Genomic DNA, 14,989 nt, shown 5'->3' with positions numbered 1-14,989 from the left:
CTATTGTTTATTATTATTATGCAATTGTAAGAACCTTTAAAAACGATCCCACGTCTTTGCAGTGGCCTGTGGGAGCACAGCTCCGAATAAATCTTATGCACTGTATCTCTATTATTTATTATATTTGTAAGCAATGGATATTTTGGTACAATTAAATTTTTTTATTGTATACTTGCCCCTCGCTTCTTTTATTTTTTTATTTTATTTTTCCTCTTTTTATTTAAAAAACAACATATATTTTTTACGTTTTTTTTCTTGTTTCAATGAATTGAACCTTATCACTCAATAATATTATTTTCGACATGCTTGTCGCATATCGTTCCGGCTCTCTCCTTCCTTTGAAAAAATTTATTTCATTCGCTGCGGGCATGCAGTCAGCACAATGTTAGTATTTTGTAGCACATCGGTCTGTACGTTATACACGTGTTTACCACAGCTTGGTGTATTTCTCGTGTATATGTGTGAATGTGTGACTTGTCGTATTATCAATATTACTATATTTGTATAATATATTGTATTATACATATATATATATATATTTATTTATTTATTTATTTATTTATTTACCTAATTTATTATGTTTTGTTATAGTTATCATTATCATTAATACGAATATATGATACATTTCAAACAACGCCCCTGCTGGCTCTGTCGGAGGCGAGAATCAGAGTAAGGTGGGTCAGTCATGAGAGAGGACATCAGCCATTTAAAAACTGAAGCGAATGTCACATGCAAAAATCAGTATTATATTAACGATATACATCATCTATTCGAATTTACATCTTGATCATCTCCTCCTACCGAGCACAGCTAAACCTTAGTTAAGAAGGGACTAACATCCTCGTATTATGTGCTGACACTGAGTACATTGTACAACTTAAATCATTGCTGATCAAAGAAAAAGGAAAAAGAAAAGTAGAAATTAATGTACACAATAAAAATATTAGAACTCATCAATCATCATCAAGAATAAAATTGTGTGATTACTGCTTCCTCCGTTCTTTTTTTCTCTCTTCTCCACTTCGCCCTTCAGGCGCGGTGTAACTAATGAAAGGAATTATATTACGTCAAGAATGCCATTTGTGAGACACTTTGCTTCACTAACAACAGTAATTTTTTTGCATGTAGTGTATGGACAATCGACGTAAACTAAGGACTAATGATCGGGCAGCGTGGTAGTGTACTTCCACCTACAATTAAAAGTTATTACAGTATCTGTAACTTATTTGCCATGTTTATGGGAAACATAATTCCCTTTTCTTCCTTTATATTTATAGATGTGAAATTTTGACTGTATATACATAAGGATTACCAGAATTACTCACCAGCTCAGGGGCGGGCTCGTGTCGTAGGTGCAGTAATGGCAGGAACTGGAGTGTTGGAGGTAGCTGTGAGAGCATTGCGTCGCTCTACCTCCAATTCATTCAGTTTCTTCCACAGTTCATCCCTTTCCCTTTCTCTCTTCTTCTCTCTGATAATACAAAATATTTCTATAGATAACGTAAAAACTATCGACGATTTACTTAGAGAGAACAAGTAATGATTTTATTGAATACATCGATTTATTTTTTTTTAACATGAAAGTTTACTTACTTTTGCCTTTCAGACTTATAGCTGGCAGTAAGTTCGTCGAAGAGCTTATTATTCATTTCCATTAATGTTTTGAGAACATTATAAACAAGAGTTATGATAGTATGATTCCAGTGTTCCTTGCTAATTTTATACAATGCTGGGAACATAATTCCCATTATTACGTGATTGTTTTCTTCGATTAAAGACATTACGTATTCATTATTCCAAAAGATCAGCGCTCTTTCAGCAACCTGTAATTAGGAAACAATTTTATCAGCATTAGAATCAAACATTTTATAGTTTGAGATGTTAATGTTAGATTAATTTATTTTATCTACCTGAAAGTGCGGTGAAGATACACAACGCGCAATTTGTTTGAACAAGGGTTCTTGTATTTTAACAAATTGGCTAGGTTCTATGACATCTAAGATTTCTTCAATTTCACCAAGGAACATTACCTCCTTCTGGCTACACGTTTTAGGCCAGAATTTAAGGAGGCCTCGTATAACTGGTTCGGTTAAAGTTGGATCTTTTTCAAGAAACTGCACCACACAATAAGCTAACTGTGCATGATATAATGATAAGCACTTCACTTTATGTAGTGGTAGTAACACCTAGAGGAACAGTGAATCAAACAGTCACATTCTGCAAAGATTTAAATGCATTTATAATTTTTTCATACATATATAAGTAATTTTTACCTTAACCAGAAATTGTTTATGCTCAACTTTTAAAGGAAGAGCAAATCCATTGATAATGCTACCCAAAATTTCAAGAAGTTCACCAACTCCATTGAAATGCTCTGTTTCATATACAAACCTACAATAATAATAGTTTTGAGAAAGACAAATTACTTGCATACATACATTGATAATTATTATAAATAAGTACCCCAAAAAAATGTTGTTAATTTGTTTGCGTATGAAGGCTCTAAGGCCAAGGAACTTCCCATAAATACGATGCAAGACAGTTTTCAGCAAATCCCTTTCCCTAGGATCCTCTGAGTCAAACAACTCCAATAACTAAAAAACACAGAGAATGTTAGTTACGATAAATATTACAGAAAAAACTGCACTAATAGTACAAACAGAGGCTTATTAAATGTACCTGTAGAACAAATCTTTGGTCAATAACTCTTTTCCCGATCGTAGGTTGAAAATCTGAAGATTCAAGAAAACGTAGAAAGAACTCATAAACTAAATGTAGGTGGGGCCAGCTTGCCTCCAGTGTCGGATCATCCTCTTCTGGATCAAAATCCGGATTTTCACTGGGTGGCAATGTGCGAAATAGATTTGCAGAAATCTTTAACAAACATATTATTACATTAAAAATACTTAATTATCATGCTATAAACAGAAGTATTACTTTTACCATTTACTTACCATTTTAATGATTTCTGGGTAGACAGGCTCAGTGAGAACACCTCGTCCAGATGTGACGTATTCAACCAATTCAGTGAGTGTACTGCGTTTAATTTCTTTTCCTTTAAGATCTGCCATTGAATCCATAAAATCAAAGGTCACGCAGCATTGCCGGAGCTTCCTTATGAACAACTCTTCTTGTTCTGATGGTGTAACATCTGCAACATCAATAATCTCATGTTAATTCAATGCAATTTATTCTACAACAATTGGAATTAATCTTAAACCACTTATAGATCAATATATCAAAGAAAAAATAACAATTCTTCCATTACACACCATTATTATTAACAATTAATAGTAATTTCCCTTTGACATATTTTTTAAGCAGCGATTTTATTTCATTGTTGCAACCGATTTAACGTTGTTCTAACCAGACTGGATAAGTGCAATTCCATTGTCAACGCATGGCTCAGTGATTAGTATCGTCATTATGTCGTTCATGATATTAATCATTCGCTGTGCCACCTACGAGGTGCGTCAATTCCGTGGTAGTGGGATTAGAAGGTTGTGGAGTTATTTTCGGTTCGTCTATGAACTGCACCGTGTATCCTCAGGATCGGTTTCTCGAGTGCTCGGGCCAGATAGAAATCGGGACACACCGAGACCTCCTATTTCGTGATTGTCAAACGGATCAACGTGACCGATAATGCAGTCAGTGTTCGTCGGCGTTCTCTTTCTTTTTCTTTTACAAGGCTCGGTGCCAATGCAGTGATTCGCTATTTGTTATCGAACGTATACAAATATCAAATTTTTTCTATTAGTTTTCTTTGAAACCACTATATGATAACCTCTAATTTCACATGAAAATTTAATTACTCCTAATTTTAGTCTAATTTAAAATTTGTAAAACATTTTAAGGAGTGGTAGATGTCACGATACATGTGCAAAAGTAGACAACACCCACCCACGCTTCACGTGCACATCATCGTAGTTATATTTATATTTCCAGTCATCAGAATGCAACGAGAAATCCTTTCTTACTGGTTTCGGGCGGTTTCAAATTTTTCGTTGTACTTTTTATTGTGGAACATTTTTTAAATATAATTTTAAACTCAAGTTACTGGGGGTTATACGATAACCTACTATTTTTTATCTCCCAATCGTAAATGTAGTTTTAATTACGATCCCATCGGGTTCATTTCATTTATTTTTTTACATGAAATAAATATAAATACATCGATATGTTTTTTTTTTCAATATGTTATGACAATATGACCTAATAAGCATGGATATAGATATACATAAAAATAATTGCCATTTCATAATGTTTTGACATCGTGCCGGCAAAATATATCGAATATTCATTTGAGGTTAGGTCGAGTGAGGTTATGGTTCAAGCAGCACGCGCGCGCCATGCGGAGTTCAGCGAAGTCCACCATTGGCAGCACTGTATAGCATTGCGTTCTTTTCAGAGTGTTGTGCGCTTTTATCATTTTTTTTGCATTCTATAAAACAGGTTAGAAACGTAGGTTCTCTATGCTTCACTGCCACGAAAATTTCAAATTCCTCCTTCGAGAAAAATTCTACTACTCCATTACTCTATTCATTATATAAATTAATAATTTTCCTCCACGGCTCCCTACTGGCATCACTTTGATCGTTAATTGTCTATTCGTTGATTCAAACGGTTCTCGCTAATTCGCTCTGCCTTGAAGATTCGTTTGCTTCGTGCATAAGTCAGCGTTTATTTTTAAAATGTTCCTTCCAGTGTACTAACTGAATATTCATGCGAATATACGCGTGATCTTTGCACAAAGTACTGTTCAATCTTTTAAAAAAATTGGGGATAGAGATAAAAGTTGTGTGGATAAAGTTCAAATTTTAAACTTTACATCACCGTTTCTTTAGTGGTTCTAAAGTTATAAGGCATTTGCATCGTCGACATATTTTCCTCTGAAGTTCGAAAAGTGTAACTTAAAGTAAAGGCTCTGAGGTCTAAAATTTATTTTACGACTTTACAGGACTGACGTGTAATTATTATATCAAAAGTTCAAATGTCTCCGCTTGAAAAGTGGTTCTACAATAGAAATTCTATTCACGCGCAAAAGAAATGGTATCGAATGTTCAGTACTCGCAGAAACAGCCAACGAAAAAGGTTGGAGGAATCGTTTATCAGAAGAAGGCCAGGTGACATCTCCCAGCGGCGTTTTATTGAGAAATTTTTAACGAGAAAATAGCTGCGGTATAAATTACACGGGTCTATTAACGCGACTTCAGGGGCTGATCGTTTCCACCAGTGGATGGGAGTTTTCATTCACACCAGACGGCGAAGAGAGAATAGATAGAAGAACAAGACACTCTTCATCCTTTTCCTCTCTTTTCCAACCTTTCGCCAACCCCACTCCACTCTTTCTCGATTCCCATTTCTTTTTTGCTCGTGACGTATTGATTTATTAGGTGGCGAATTTCGAACTCGCATCTTCCACTGGCTCCCTTGGTCATCCTGGATCTTCGATCAAAATGTGAGGAAAATGGGATTTGCGTCGCGCGATAGATTAACGGATTCAACGCGAGTCAATTAACACGTTCTTCACTGTAATAGATTGAGAAAAAAATTCACGATACATCGCATCTCGGTTTTTAAATTTCTGTACATAAAATTTTAGATAGCCACTTATGTAAAAAGTTGGAACTCGAAAATTGAGATCATACCTCAATTAAAATCTACAAAATATCATTTGTATTTTCAATAAAAGAGGATTCTATATCTTGAAAATAAAAATACATGAGTAGTATGTGAATGTGAAAAAATATAAATCAGAATCGATGTATCACACACTTGTAACCGTGTTAATATCTGGATTTGTAAGATAACGAGACACGAAAAAACGTGTTATCTTTTTTTATCTATCGTTTCGTTGTTATGATGAGAGGCCAAGAATAGTGAAGAAATGCTGAGTCAATGAAAGTGTAAATTTATGGTGTCGTTACGCATTTTGATCCTTCGATTCCGCTGCTCGTTGATCCGTATAGGTTAGGACGACACCGACCTGTCCGTTCCACATATCGAACCGATAATCAGTATCCGATTATCGTATCTTTACCGATACGCAGATACGTTCTTCCGAGCTTTTGAATAGTAGATTGCGCTATCGCGCGAGATAATTAACGCAGAAGGCCATAACGTTAAACCAATGTCCCTATTTGCTCGTTAAAGAGCACTTCCGTGATCCGACACTTTAACCTCGCGTTCGTTACAATTTGGAATCTTATGATTTTTCGAAATGATAAAAAGGAATAAAGTGGTTAAGGAAGTAGTAATTATAAGATACTTAGCATTTTAATTATTATTGTAGTACATAGCGTATGCAACGCATGAGTAATCGATAATTGTTCATAATCGATCTAGTACTTCGCAGTGGAATATTTATACTAGTTTTCTTTTACATCTTACGAGTTATTTTTTGTTGCAATAGCTAAAGATATTTTTGAGTAGTAACATAGTAAACAGTAAAATTTGGTTTGAATATCTTTTGTCAGATTTTTAGAGAAGGTATCTAAAACTGGAAAACTAGAAACAAGATAGACCTTTCTATTTTTTTTTTTCTCAACATACCCACGTTAACTTTAGCTATACAAACAGTTACTGCAACTACAAATAACCGCGGCCCTTCACAAAACACTTTGAGATCCCTTGGGGGTTACGACCCACACTGAGAACTCAGAATCAACGAAGACTATAAATCCTATATCTGTTCCAAGTCTATTACATTTAGACACCCAAAGTCAATCTACAGGACGTTTCGCAACTGGTAGTATAAACAGAAAGCAGGCGATTCCACAGAAAAAAAGCAAATAATTCTTCGATGTCATGCTTCATCTTCGGAAAAACTTTCCTTTGAAAAAAAAAAAGAAGAAAATTCTATTCCATATTTTCGCCTTACTTCTTCATGTAATCACTAACTTCCTCTTGTACCACCATTTCTGGAACGCCCCGTATAAGAGAAAAATTTATCTAGGAAATAGGTAGAAGCGCATCGGCGCAACAAATCAAGCATGAAACGCGTGATCGAGCGTAAAAGGACGCCTGACTCACGCTCCAGTTTCTCTCCCATTCGCCGATTGTTCCACCTAAGATCCTTATCCGCCGAAGGGTTCGCGCAGTAATTGAACATCGTACCGAGCATTCATCCAGGACGGAAGTAACGTGGGGTTTGAGCCGATCCATTAGAGCGGCGGAGACAGTCGACGGTGAAAAACGCGAATACGCGGATGAGAGAGGGAAAAAACGGGGGAGATAGGGTTGCGCGAGGCGGAAAGGGAAAGAGGAAGAAGGTGAAAGACGCGAGAGGAACGGGAGCAGAACCTTGACGACCGTTAAGGTTGAAAGGGACGCTCGGAAGGTGAATGCGGGGAATTACGAGGACGCGTCACGGGCTGGGTCGTTGAGTGAAGCCTCGCGAGAGTGCACGCGTGAGCGTGAGCGTGAGCGCGACCAAGTAACGAGTCATTAAAATCTCCTCCCACCAGGGAAGTTTTAATCGCTCGTCGGGGTGAAGGTGTGCGTCGGTGACACTGCTTGAAACTTTTATTAAGTTGCCACGCGGGAAGCGACGGTATTTTTTTTCTTATAGCGAATTTCAAAGCCGAGACGGAAGACAGGGGACTTGAAACGGGACACAGGGCTGTCTCAAAAGATGGACACTCGCAAAGGAAAGAACGAAGTAGAGGGAACATTTCCTTGTTTCGATCAATTTTTTTTTAACGAGTGAGTGACGATATTTGTTTCTACTTGATTGAGACCAATCGAGCGGTAGTGTTGTACCATCGCATCACAGTATCCTTCACTTGTCTGTACCGCGAAATTTGCGTAATTGTATCGTGGCACGCGCGCGAGGATGGAGGGGAGGATTCAATATACCGAGGCGGAGGATGAATGAAATTCGAGCGACTGATTTTGGCCGCAATCACGAGGTTCGAATTCGGTTAAAGTGCTCGGTAAAAATAACCGACTGGCGTTTCTTTTGGGGTGAAGAATTTCTACCGAAGAAACTTTTCTTCGAATAACTAACTAAACTGTCTGTATCTGCACTCTTGCAAGTATATATTAAAATTGAGAATATTTCGTGATTAAAAATATACACACAAAATTGTGGGCAAGGGGAAGATGGTTTGATTTATTTTTTGGTTGGTCAACTGTCGTTTTTTATCGAACGACAAGCTGTTACCGGAACCACTGATTACTCTGGTTCATTTATTTTTAATTTGCGCAGACGACGGACCACAGGTTGACAATTTTTCCATTAGAAAACTTTTCTGAAATATTTTTGCCCGGGACAGCAATACAGTAATTGAAACAACTGGAAGCGAAGAATTTCCGATGGTCGATTAATTGGTTTCACTTTATCGACACATCGATGGAGCATAATCATCCCGGGGGAATGGACCATCCTGTTCCAAAGTAACTTTGCTTTCTGTGGAGGCTGCGCTGCGACCTCAATGAATTTATCGAATTATATGACTCCCTCCCTGCCCTCTACTCTCGTTCAACTAATAGACCTTCAGAAACACAGAGAGGTTATATTCCCACGCTGTCGTACGTCAACCTTGCAGAGGTTTTTACCTTATTTACGGTTCTTGTTAATATTTAATTTGATTAATTTATGGGAACTAGTTTCATGAAGATTCTAAGAAGCTTGACCCAACGTCCCTGACCCACGACTCATGGGTCTTCTGTTTATAGTTCTGAGAAGATGGCTAACAAGTAATCAATACTTACTAATTATACATTGACATGGTAAAGTCGAATTATCGAAACATAATTTGAGAAAATATAGACTATCAATTTTGTCGTATCCTGTTTTTAAAATTCTTCATAATGTCGTTCCAAGAAATTAAAGAAAAAAATTAGGTACTTTTTCAAAAATTATATCTCTGGTTCTAAGCAGTAGTATTGAATTTCTATACATGGATATGTATAAGAGGGTCCAAAGAGCACGTGCTTAAAATTTGGTCGTGCTATCCCTGATCTTTTAAGCAGCCGCGTGCAACCGTCACGCAAGAAGATGGCACGCGCCAAGAGACGGAGGAAAGAAGGAAGGGGATCGATTGTCACGATCGAACGTCATTCCCCGAGTGACGACATTCGCGGCGCGAGAATTGACATCGTGCCCGGAATGAGTGCTTGGCGACTCGTCCAAAACATAATTAGAATTTCGCCAGCGCCACGTTGGCTGCGGCATGTCGGAAGAGCACGATTTTATTATCGGTTATTAACGGATCGAATTTGCACCGCGAATCAAGGCCGCGGCGTATGTCTGTTCTAGACAGTGCATTCGATTCAAAAATATCCTCACGAGGGTGTCAACGATGAATAATCGAGGGGCTCAATTGCCGCTCAATTGCCAATTTTTATCTCTTTCAAGAGAGCAAAAAAATAACCTATATTATAACAGTAAACCTATCATCGATTCGTCCAATCGCAGTCCTGAAAGTAACGCAGAGAACCAATCATACAGAATCGAATACGCGAGGAACTGAATTGTCAATTTTTATCTTTTTCAGGAAACCAAAAAAATAACCTATATTTTAACACAAATGTATGATCAATTCGAAATTCATTCAATTGCAGGCCTGGAAGCAATGCAGGGAACCAATTATAGGTTATGTCAATAGCATTTGCATATTGATGCAAAATATTTTCCCTCCCATTATACTACAGCACAGAAAAAGGTTAAAGAATTCTGTTATTTCAGAGATCATTGAACAAAGTTGAGAGCCGTTGGTCTAGGTTATAAAAAGTAAATGTACTCCTGACGTGTATCGCGGGTTTTTTAAGTTGTAAAAAGATTGAAGCCTTTTCATAGCTAACCACATATATAATTATTTTCAATCTCGCATGTAGGTCAAACAAACAAAATGCTTTAACCTATTGAAACACATATAAACGAGTAATAGAAACCAGTAATCTGAGTTTCCTCTCCAAACTTCCTTCAGTAGATGCACTGTGCCACGATCTAAGGAGACAGAGTTTCGCTCAAACTTTATAGGGTTCGCTGAAACACGGTACAAATTCAGGGAAGACGAGAAATCCGAGGAATGAAAATCGGCCGTCGCGAAGGATTCCAAAAATAGAGCAACACGCTCGCCCAGTCGTTCCCGAGTTACGTGTACGATCATTTAGCATGCACGTATTTATAATTTCATTCATAACCCAGGCTGGGTTACTTTCACGTGCTCCTGCCGGCAGTAGTGTAACGCTCATGGCCTTGCAGCGTGAATGCCGCTTTTATGACTATTTGCCCAACGCACGATTCTTCGATGCAACGAAACGGCCTGAGAACGCGGGAACAAAACGACATTCTGTCACGATACGATCGTGGGACACGCCACATGCGAATCGAATTAAAATCTTCATTACCGACCAATGGTACAATCGAATATATCTGACGTCGACTTTATCGACGTTCGATCGATCGCGATCGTAAAACCTGAACCTTATTTCGTCCTTTCCTTTCACGATGCACGTTCCATAGAATAACGAGATTTAAGGCTGGCGACAAACGAAGAAAAATAGACGACACTGACGCGAAATGAGCTGAGAGCAGTGTCACGTAACCACATTTTTTTCCCACTTAAACTTCAGCGGTCGGCTGTAGGTTTATCGAGCGAGAAAAACAGAAATCTTGGTTTGCCTGGACACGGATAAAAAGAAAGAAATAGCGATCGTCAGGGACAAGTCATTTACTCGATCCACGGTTTCTTCTATCTATAACAATCGATACAGGGGAAACTATCGTGAGCATCGGTCTTCCAGGGAATATAAATTTTGTCTAACTGTCTTAACCCCCAATTATATTCACGCTTAAGTACCGCTTCGTGCGCCGTGCTTAAGTGCATGAATGAATGAAATTTCCGCGGGAACTTTTAAACCTCTTTCCCCTGCTCAATTTAGTGGAATTATTTAATCCGTCAAACGTGGAAAGGCGACGATGTATTTCATCTGTGGTCAGGCACAAGCAGAGCAACGCGACAAGAAAAATATACCTGCAGGCTCTGAAACGAGGGAGTAAATAAATCACGCTTAAAACTTTATCGGTTGTTGTGTGCTGAACGTAGGTTTAGCTTTATGTGGTTGCTGTCGGCCATTTGTAGGTCTTAAGTTTACGGTTTCGATGCCCGCTTCCGGGAAGTGAAGGAATCTCTGTGCAGAAAAATGTTTAGAAAAGAATTGTAGTACACTAGCACTGAACATTAAAAGAAGAAAAAATGAAAGTTAACGATAGTAGCAGGTGGATAGGTGGCAGCAACATAACCTTAAAATAACTTTCATGTTAAACTTCGTTCACTACGTGAAGCTTAACAAGACTTTCCTTCTGAAAGAAATCATTCTTCGACTATACCAAAATCCATTTAAATTATAAAATAATACTCCCTTAACGTACTTCGCCCGGAAATAAGTTAATTTCCTTTAAACGATATTGAGGTACAGTAAATGCCGCAATAAGCTTATATCAAGGGAATGCTGTACTTTTATTGCTGCTATATAAAATAGATGTAACCCCGAACAAAAGACACCACAAATAACTAACAATAAGACCTTTTTAACTTCGCCTTCTCCGCGCTTCCGGACCACCGTGACCGCCGACCCTTCAAACACTCCGAAGAATCGGTCACAGACGAAGGTCAAGATAAACCAAGCTAAATGTCCCAATACCTAAACGCTTAGGATGTCAAATGTCCCAGTTAATAAACAACCTACTGTCCTGATATTTGAACTATGAGGTTCCAGAAACTGTGGATACCATTTTATGACACTAGTTTCCATTTTGAATTAAGTCACCTAATATATCAGAATTGAAGTTTAAAATTGGATAAAATAAACGTTAGTGTTCACGTATTGAGACACGGTCAACCACTGAGACATTTACCTTAATATCTCAAAGAAAAGGCAATCGTTTTAATATTCTCGAGGGGGTGTGAGACCCGAGGCGGTACAAAGGATGATCCTAGGTCTGAAATCGAGGACGAAGGGACGAGTGATTCGTGGTTTAGTTAGGGTTCCAGGCCGAGGGAGGGGAACTACCCGAAGACTCGGAGGAGCGGAACGCAGCGAAGTGGAGGATAGACGGAGAACAGTTGCAAGCGTGCACGAGGAGGGAAAGAGCGAGAGGGAGGAGAAGAGAAGGCAAAGGAGTAGAGGAGAGCGTTCCAGGCAGGCGGTCGCCGGCATTCCGGATCAATACTCCCACCGCCGCTTCTCTGGGGGTTCGTCGGGTGTCCCGGCTCTTTCTCTTCCTCGCCCTTCCCTTTTCACCCTCACGACCGCCCGTTTTCCGCTTCTTCTCCCCGTGAACGCGTACATCCGTGAATCTGTCTCGTTCCACTTCTTTCCCTTTCTCGCGCTTTTTGCCATCTTTCCGGGATCTTTGCATCCAATTCCACTACCACGGAGTTGATCGATATACCGGGTGTTCCGGGACACGTGGCCGTAATATTGACTCGCTGCGTGCTTCCTTCCTCTGCACTTTACTTCTTTTTAAAGTACGAATGTTCGAGATTTTTATACGAAAAATATAGGCGACTTTCATATAGATGGGAAACTGTTGAAAATAATGCTGGAGGACAGATAGCTTGAGAGAAGTGGAAGTTGGTTTCAAAGACTGAATTTGTTAGGTGCATTATAGTGGACAGAACTTGTGCAGCTACCTAATAAAATGGGGGATGAGACTTCTTTGAATTAGGGAAGCTTCTAATTATTCTTTGAAATTATTTTCGAAGAATGGTGTGCAGTTAACACTTCACTTATCGGTAAATCCTATTATAAGTCTATTATTAGGCTTTTAGTAGATAAATGTTAATTAGTTATGAGCCTGGGGAAGTAACTAGGTAGCAATTATGGTGGAAATTGGTTAGAATTGGTTCTGAATGTTTCGGATATCTTCCTGTATGTGATTGATTAGTTCATCTTGGTGGTATAATAGTATTCTTAGTTACATAGACAATTATAGTAGTACAACTGGGCAAAACAATCTTGCGCTCGAAGACAAATGCCTCTGGTAATAAGATCTGATTTGTTGTACACAATGTCTGTAGTTCTGCAATTGGTTTAATTAGCAATGCATTTGTGCTTAGAAAAAGCTTGTTATCCAACAAAATATATCAAAAGTTATTTTTTTGTATGGACTGTATTACTCCATAGAACCACACGATATTTCTACTCTGTTATTTCAAAGTTTTATTAAAATTTGATCCCTCAGGGATCAGGCTCCGTATGTCGTACAGACTTCCACTTTTTATAGATCATCAACTGCACACAGGATGCACCGTACCATGGTTCTGTCCACAAGAGTTTTTCTCAATAATTTTCCAACAACTGTGAAACGTGTATACACCATTTATCTCAGAAAACACTAACTTTTATAATAATATAATCTTCACTCCCACTTGCACAGGGCTTCAACTTAAAATCCTTGCCCTTTTTAAAGGGCCCAAAATTGTTTAAAAAATTGTCATTTACAGTCATCCTCATCATATTTAGTCCCCATTTATTTCTTACACACTTAGAAGTCAGAAGTTCAAAGTCGCAACTATTCCTCGCGAAAAGCGCAAGTGGATCTTTCGATCCAAGTGCCCCCACCCGTGTCTACCTTTCTTCAGGGAATTGAATTCTTAGGTCGCGATGCAGAAACAGCTCGGGGCTGGTTCTCGGTGCGCGAGAACACAGCACTCGGGCTCCACACGTGCCCGTGTTACGTAATTCTCATTAGCAGAGCGAGACGACGCAACGCGAGACCGTCTCCGAGATCGCGGTGGAAGGTCGACGTTCCGATGATGTCACCGCGACTCCCCGTGTGCACTGCTCGCTCCCGTCGATCGATTCCGCGATTCAACCCCTCTGCGGCCAGAGGATCTGGGTTTACCGGCTTTATTGCCACGGCACAGTTAACTTCCTCTCTCTCGTTTGGAACGTGACCCCGTGTATCCGCTTTAGAACCGCCGCCGCGATATTTCCATTCGGTTTCGCGGTTTATCCACCGATCAGACGGGGATCATTGATTGCGTGACGTTTCAGCGGAGACCACAGGTGTCCCGATCGATCTTTCGAGCCGACTTTTAAGGAGCGTGTCGCGGAGGCAGGGACAGACAGAGAGAGTTAGGTGGATTTCAAGGTGAACGACAACCGATACCAACGACCCATGGAACGACTGTTAAGGTCAGGGTCGTTGGAGAGACCGATTCCAATGAGATGCTGAGTCCTGTGGACGGGAGCTGAGAAGTGGAATCTGCCGAAAAATTGCTAGAATATGGCGTGATGTGTGGCGTGATGTGTGGCGCCTGTGACATTTTAATGCTAAAAGTTGCTTCTGATTTATCTATGTATATCTGCATGAAATTCCTGGAAAGTGGTCTCTTGACCATTCCTTACTGCAGATATAATACATCTTTTGACCTGACCTGACCTGACCTCTCCCTGCATCCAGCTATACAGGAGCATTATTCAATTGCTGATGGAATCGCCTAGACCTTTTTATATGAGTCGAGGGAATACTATAAAGTGGTTTACTCACAAAAGTGTAATAAAACTAGTATAACAAATTGCACCTCTTTTCTCATTCTTCTCTCTTCTCTCTTCTCTATCCTTCCTGCCTCAACCATCACAATAGGGTGAAAGAAGACAAGTTTTCGCGACAGTCGCAAACAAGGAGCCCTTTTCTCGAGACTGGTAGAGGCGGGGAATCCCTGACCTTCTTCAATTAGGGAAGCAACGACAAAGTTAACAGGCGGGAGTTAACGAGCTCTGGTCGCGGTTACGAATCAGACTAAGAACGTGCAGTGCAACGAGAACGTGGATGACTCTATTAAGATCCTCGCCTATCGACAGCCTCCTCATTCCCCCTCCATTTTTCTCGATGACAATTAACTTCCGTCTGTGCAAAGCGTAAATGCGCCACCGTAATTCGTCGGGTGCAACAATCGAACAACTTCGCCTGAGAATCAACGTCGAGTCTGACACAGCCTCGATAATTGCCAGCCCGATGACATCGTAATGG

General features: G+C 39.5%; 1 protein-coding gene across 2 annotated transcripts in view; it reads right to left on the bottom strand.

Moving 5' to 3' along the window:
- Nucleotides 1-725: 725 nt before the first annotated feature.
- Nucleotides 726-14,989, bottom strand: part of Wdb (serine/threonine-protein phosphatase regulatory subunit widerborst) — a 31,267-nt gene continuing 17,003 nt past the window's right edge. The window contains exons 1-9 of one of the 2 annotated variants that reach the window (XM_076379173.1): nucleotides 3,273-3,422; nucleotides 2,955-3,151; nucleotides 2,680-2,874; nucleotides 2,464-2,594; nucleotides 2,274-2,391; nucleotides 1,911-2,186; nucleotides 1,594-1,823; nucleotides 1,326-1,471; nucleotides 726-1,190 (exon numbers count right to left, since the gene is read on the bottom strand). In XM_076379173.1, coding sequence (XP_076235288.1) covers nucleotides 1,330-1,471; nucleotides 1,594-1,823; nucleotides 1,911-2,186; nucleotides 2,274-2,391; nucleotides 2,464-2,594; nucleotides 2,680-2,874; nucleotides 2,955-3,080 — 1,218 coding nt within the window. In that variant the 5' untranslated portion in view covers nucleotides 3,081-3,151; nucleotides 3,273-3,422 and the 3' untranslated portion in view covers nucleotides 726-1,190; nucleotides 1,326-1,329. Of the gene's footprint in view, nucleotides 1,191-1,325; nucleotides 1,472-1,593; nucleotides 1,824-1,910; nucleotides 2,187-2,273; nucleotides 2,392-2,463; nucleotides 2,595-2,679; nucleotides 2,875-2,954; nucleotides 3,152-3,272; nucleotides 3,423-14,989 lie in introns of those variants that run through there. The other variant, XM_076379172.1, reaches the window with a different exon arrangement.

This window comes from Calliopsis andreniformis, chromosome 5, assembly GCF_051401765.1.
Source record: "Calliopsis andreniformis isolate RMS-2024a chromosome 5, iyCalAndr_principal, whole genome shotgun sequence".
NCBI lineage: Eukaryota > Metazoa > Arthropoda > Insecta > Hymenoptera > Andrenidae > Calliopsis > Calliopsis andreniformis.
The sequence above is the reverse complement of the archived record's forward strand: the minus strand, read 5'-3'. Positions and strand labels throughout refer to the sequence as shown.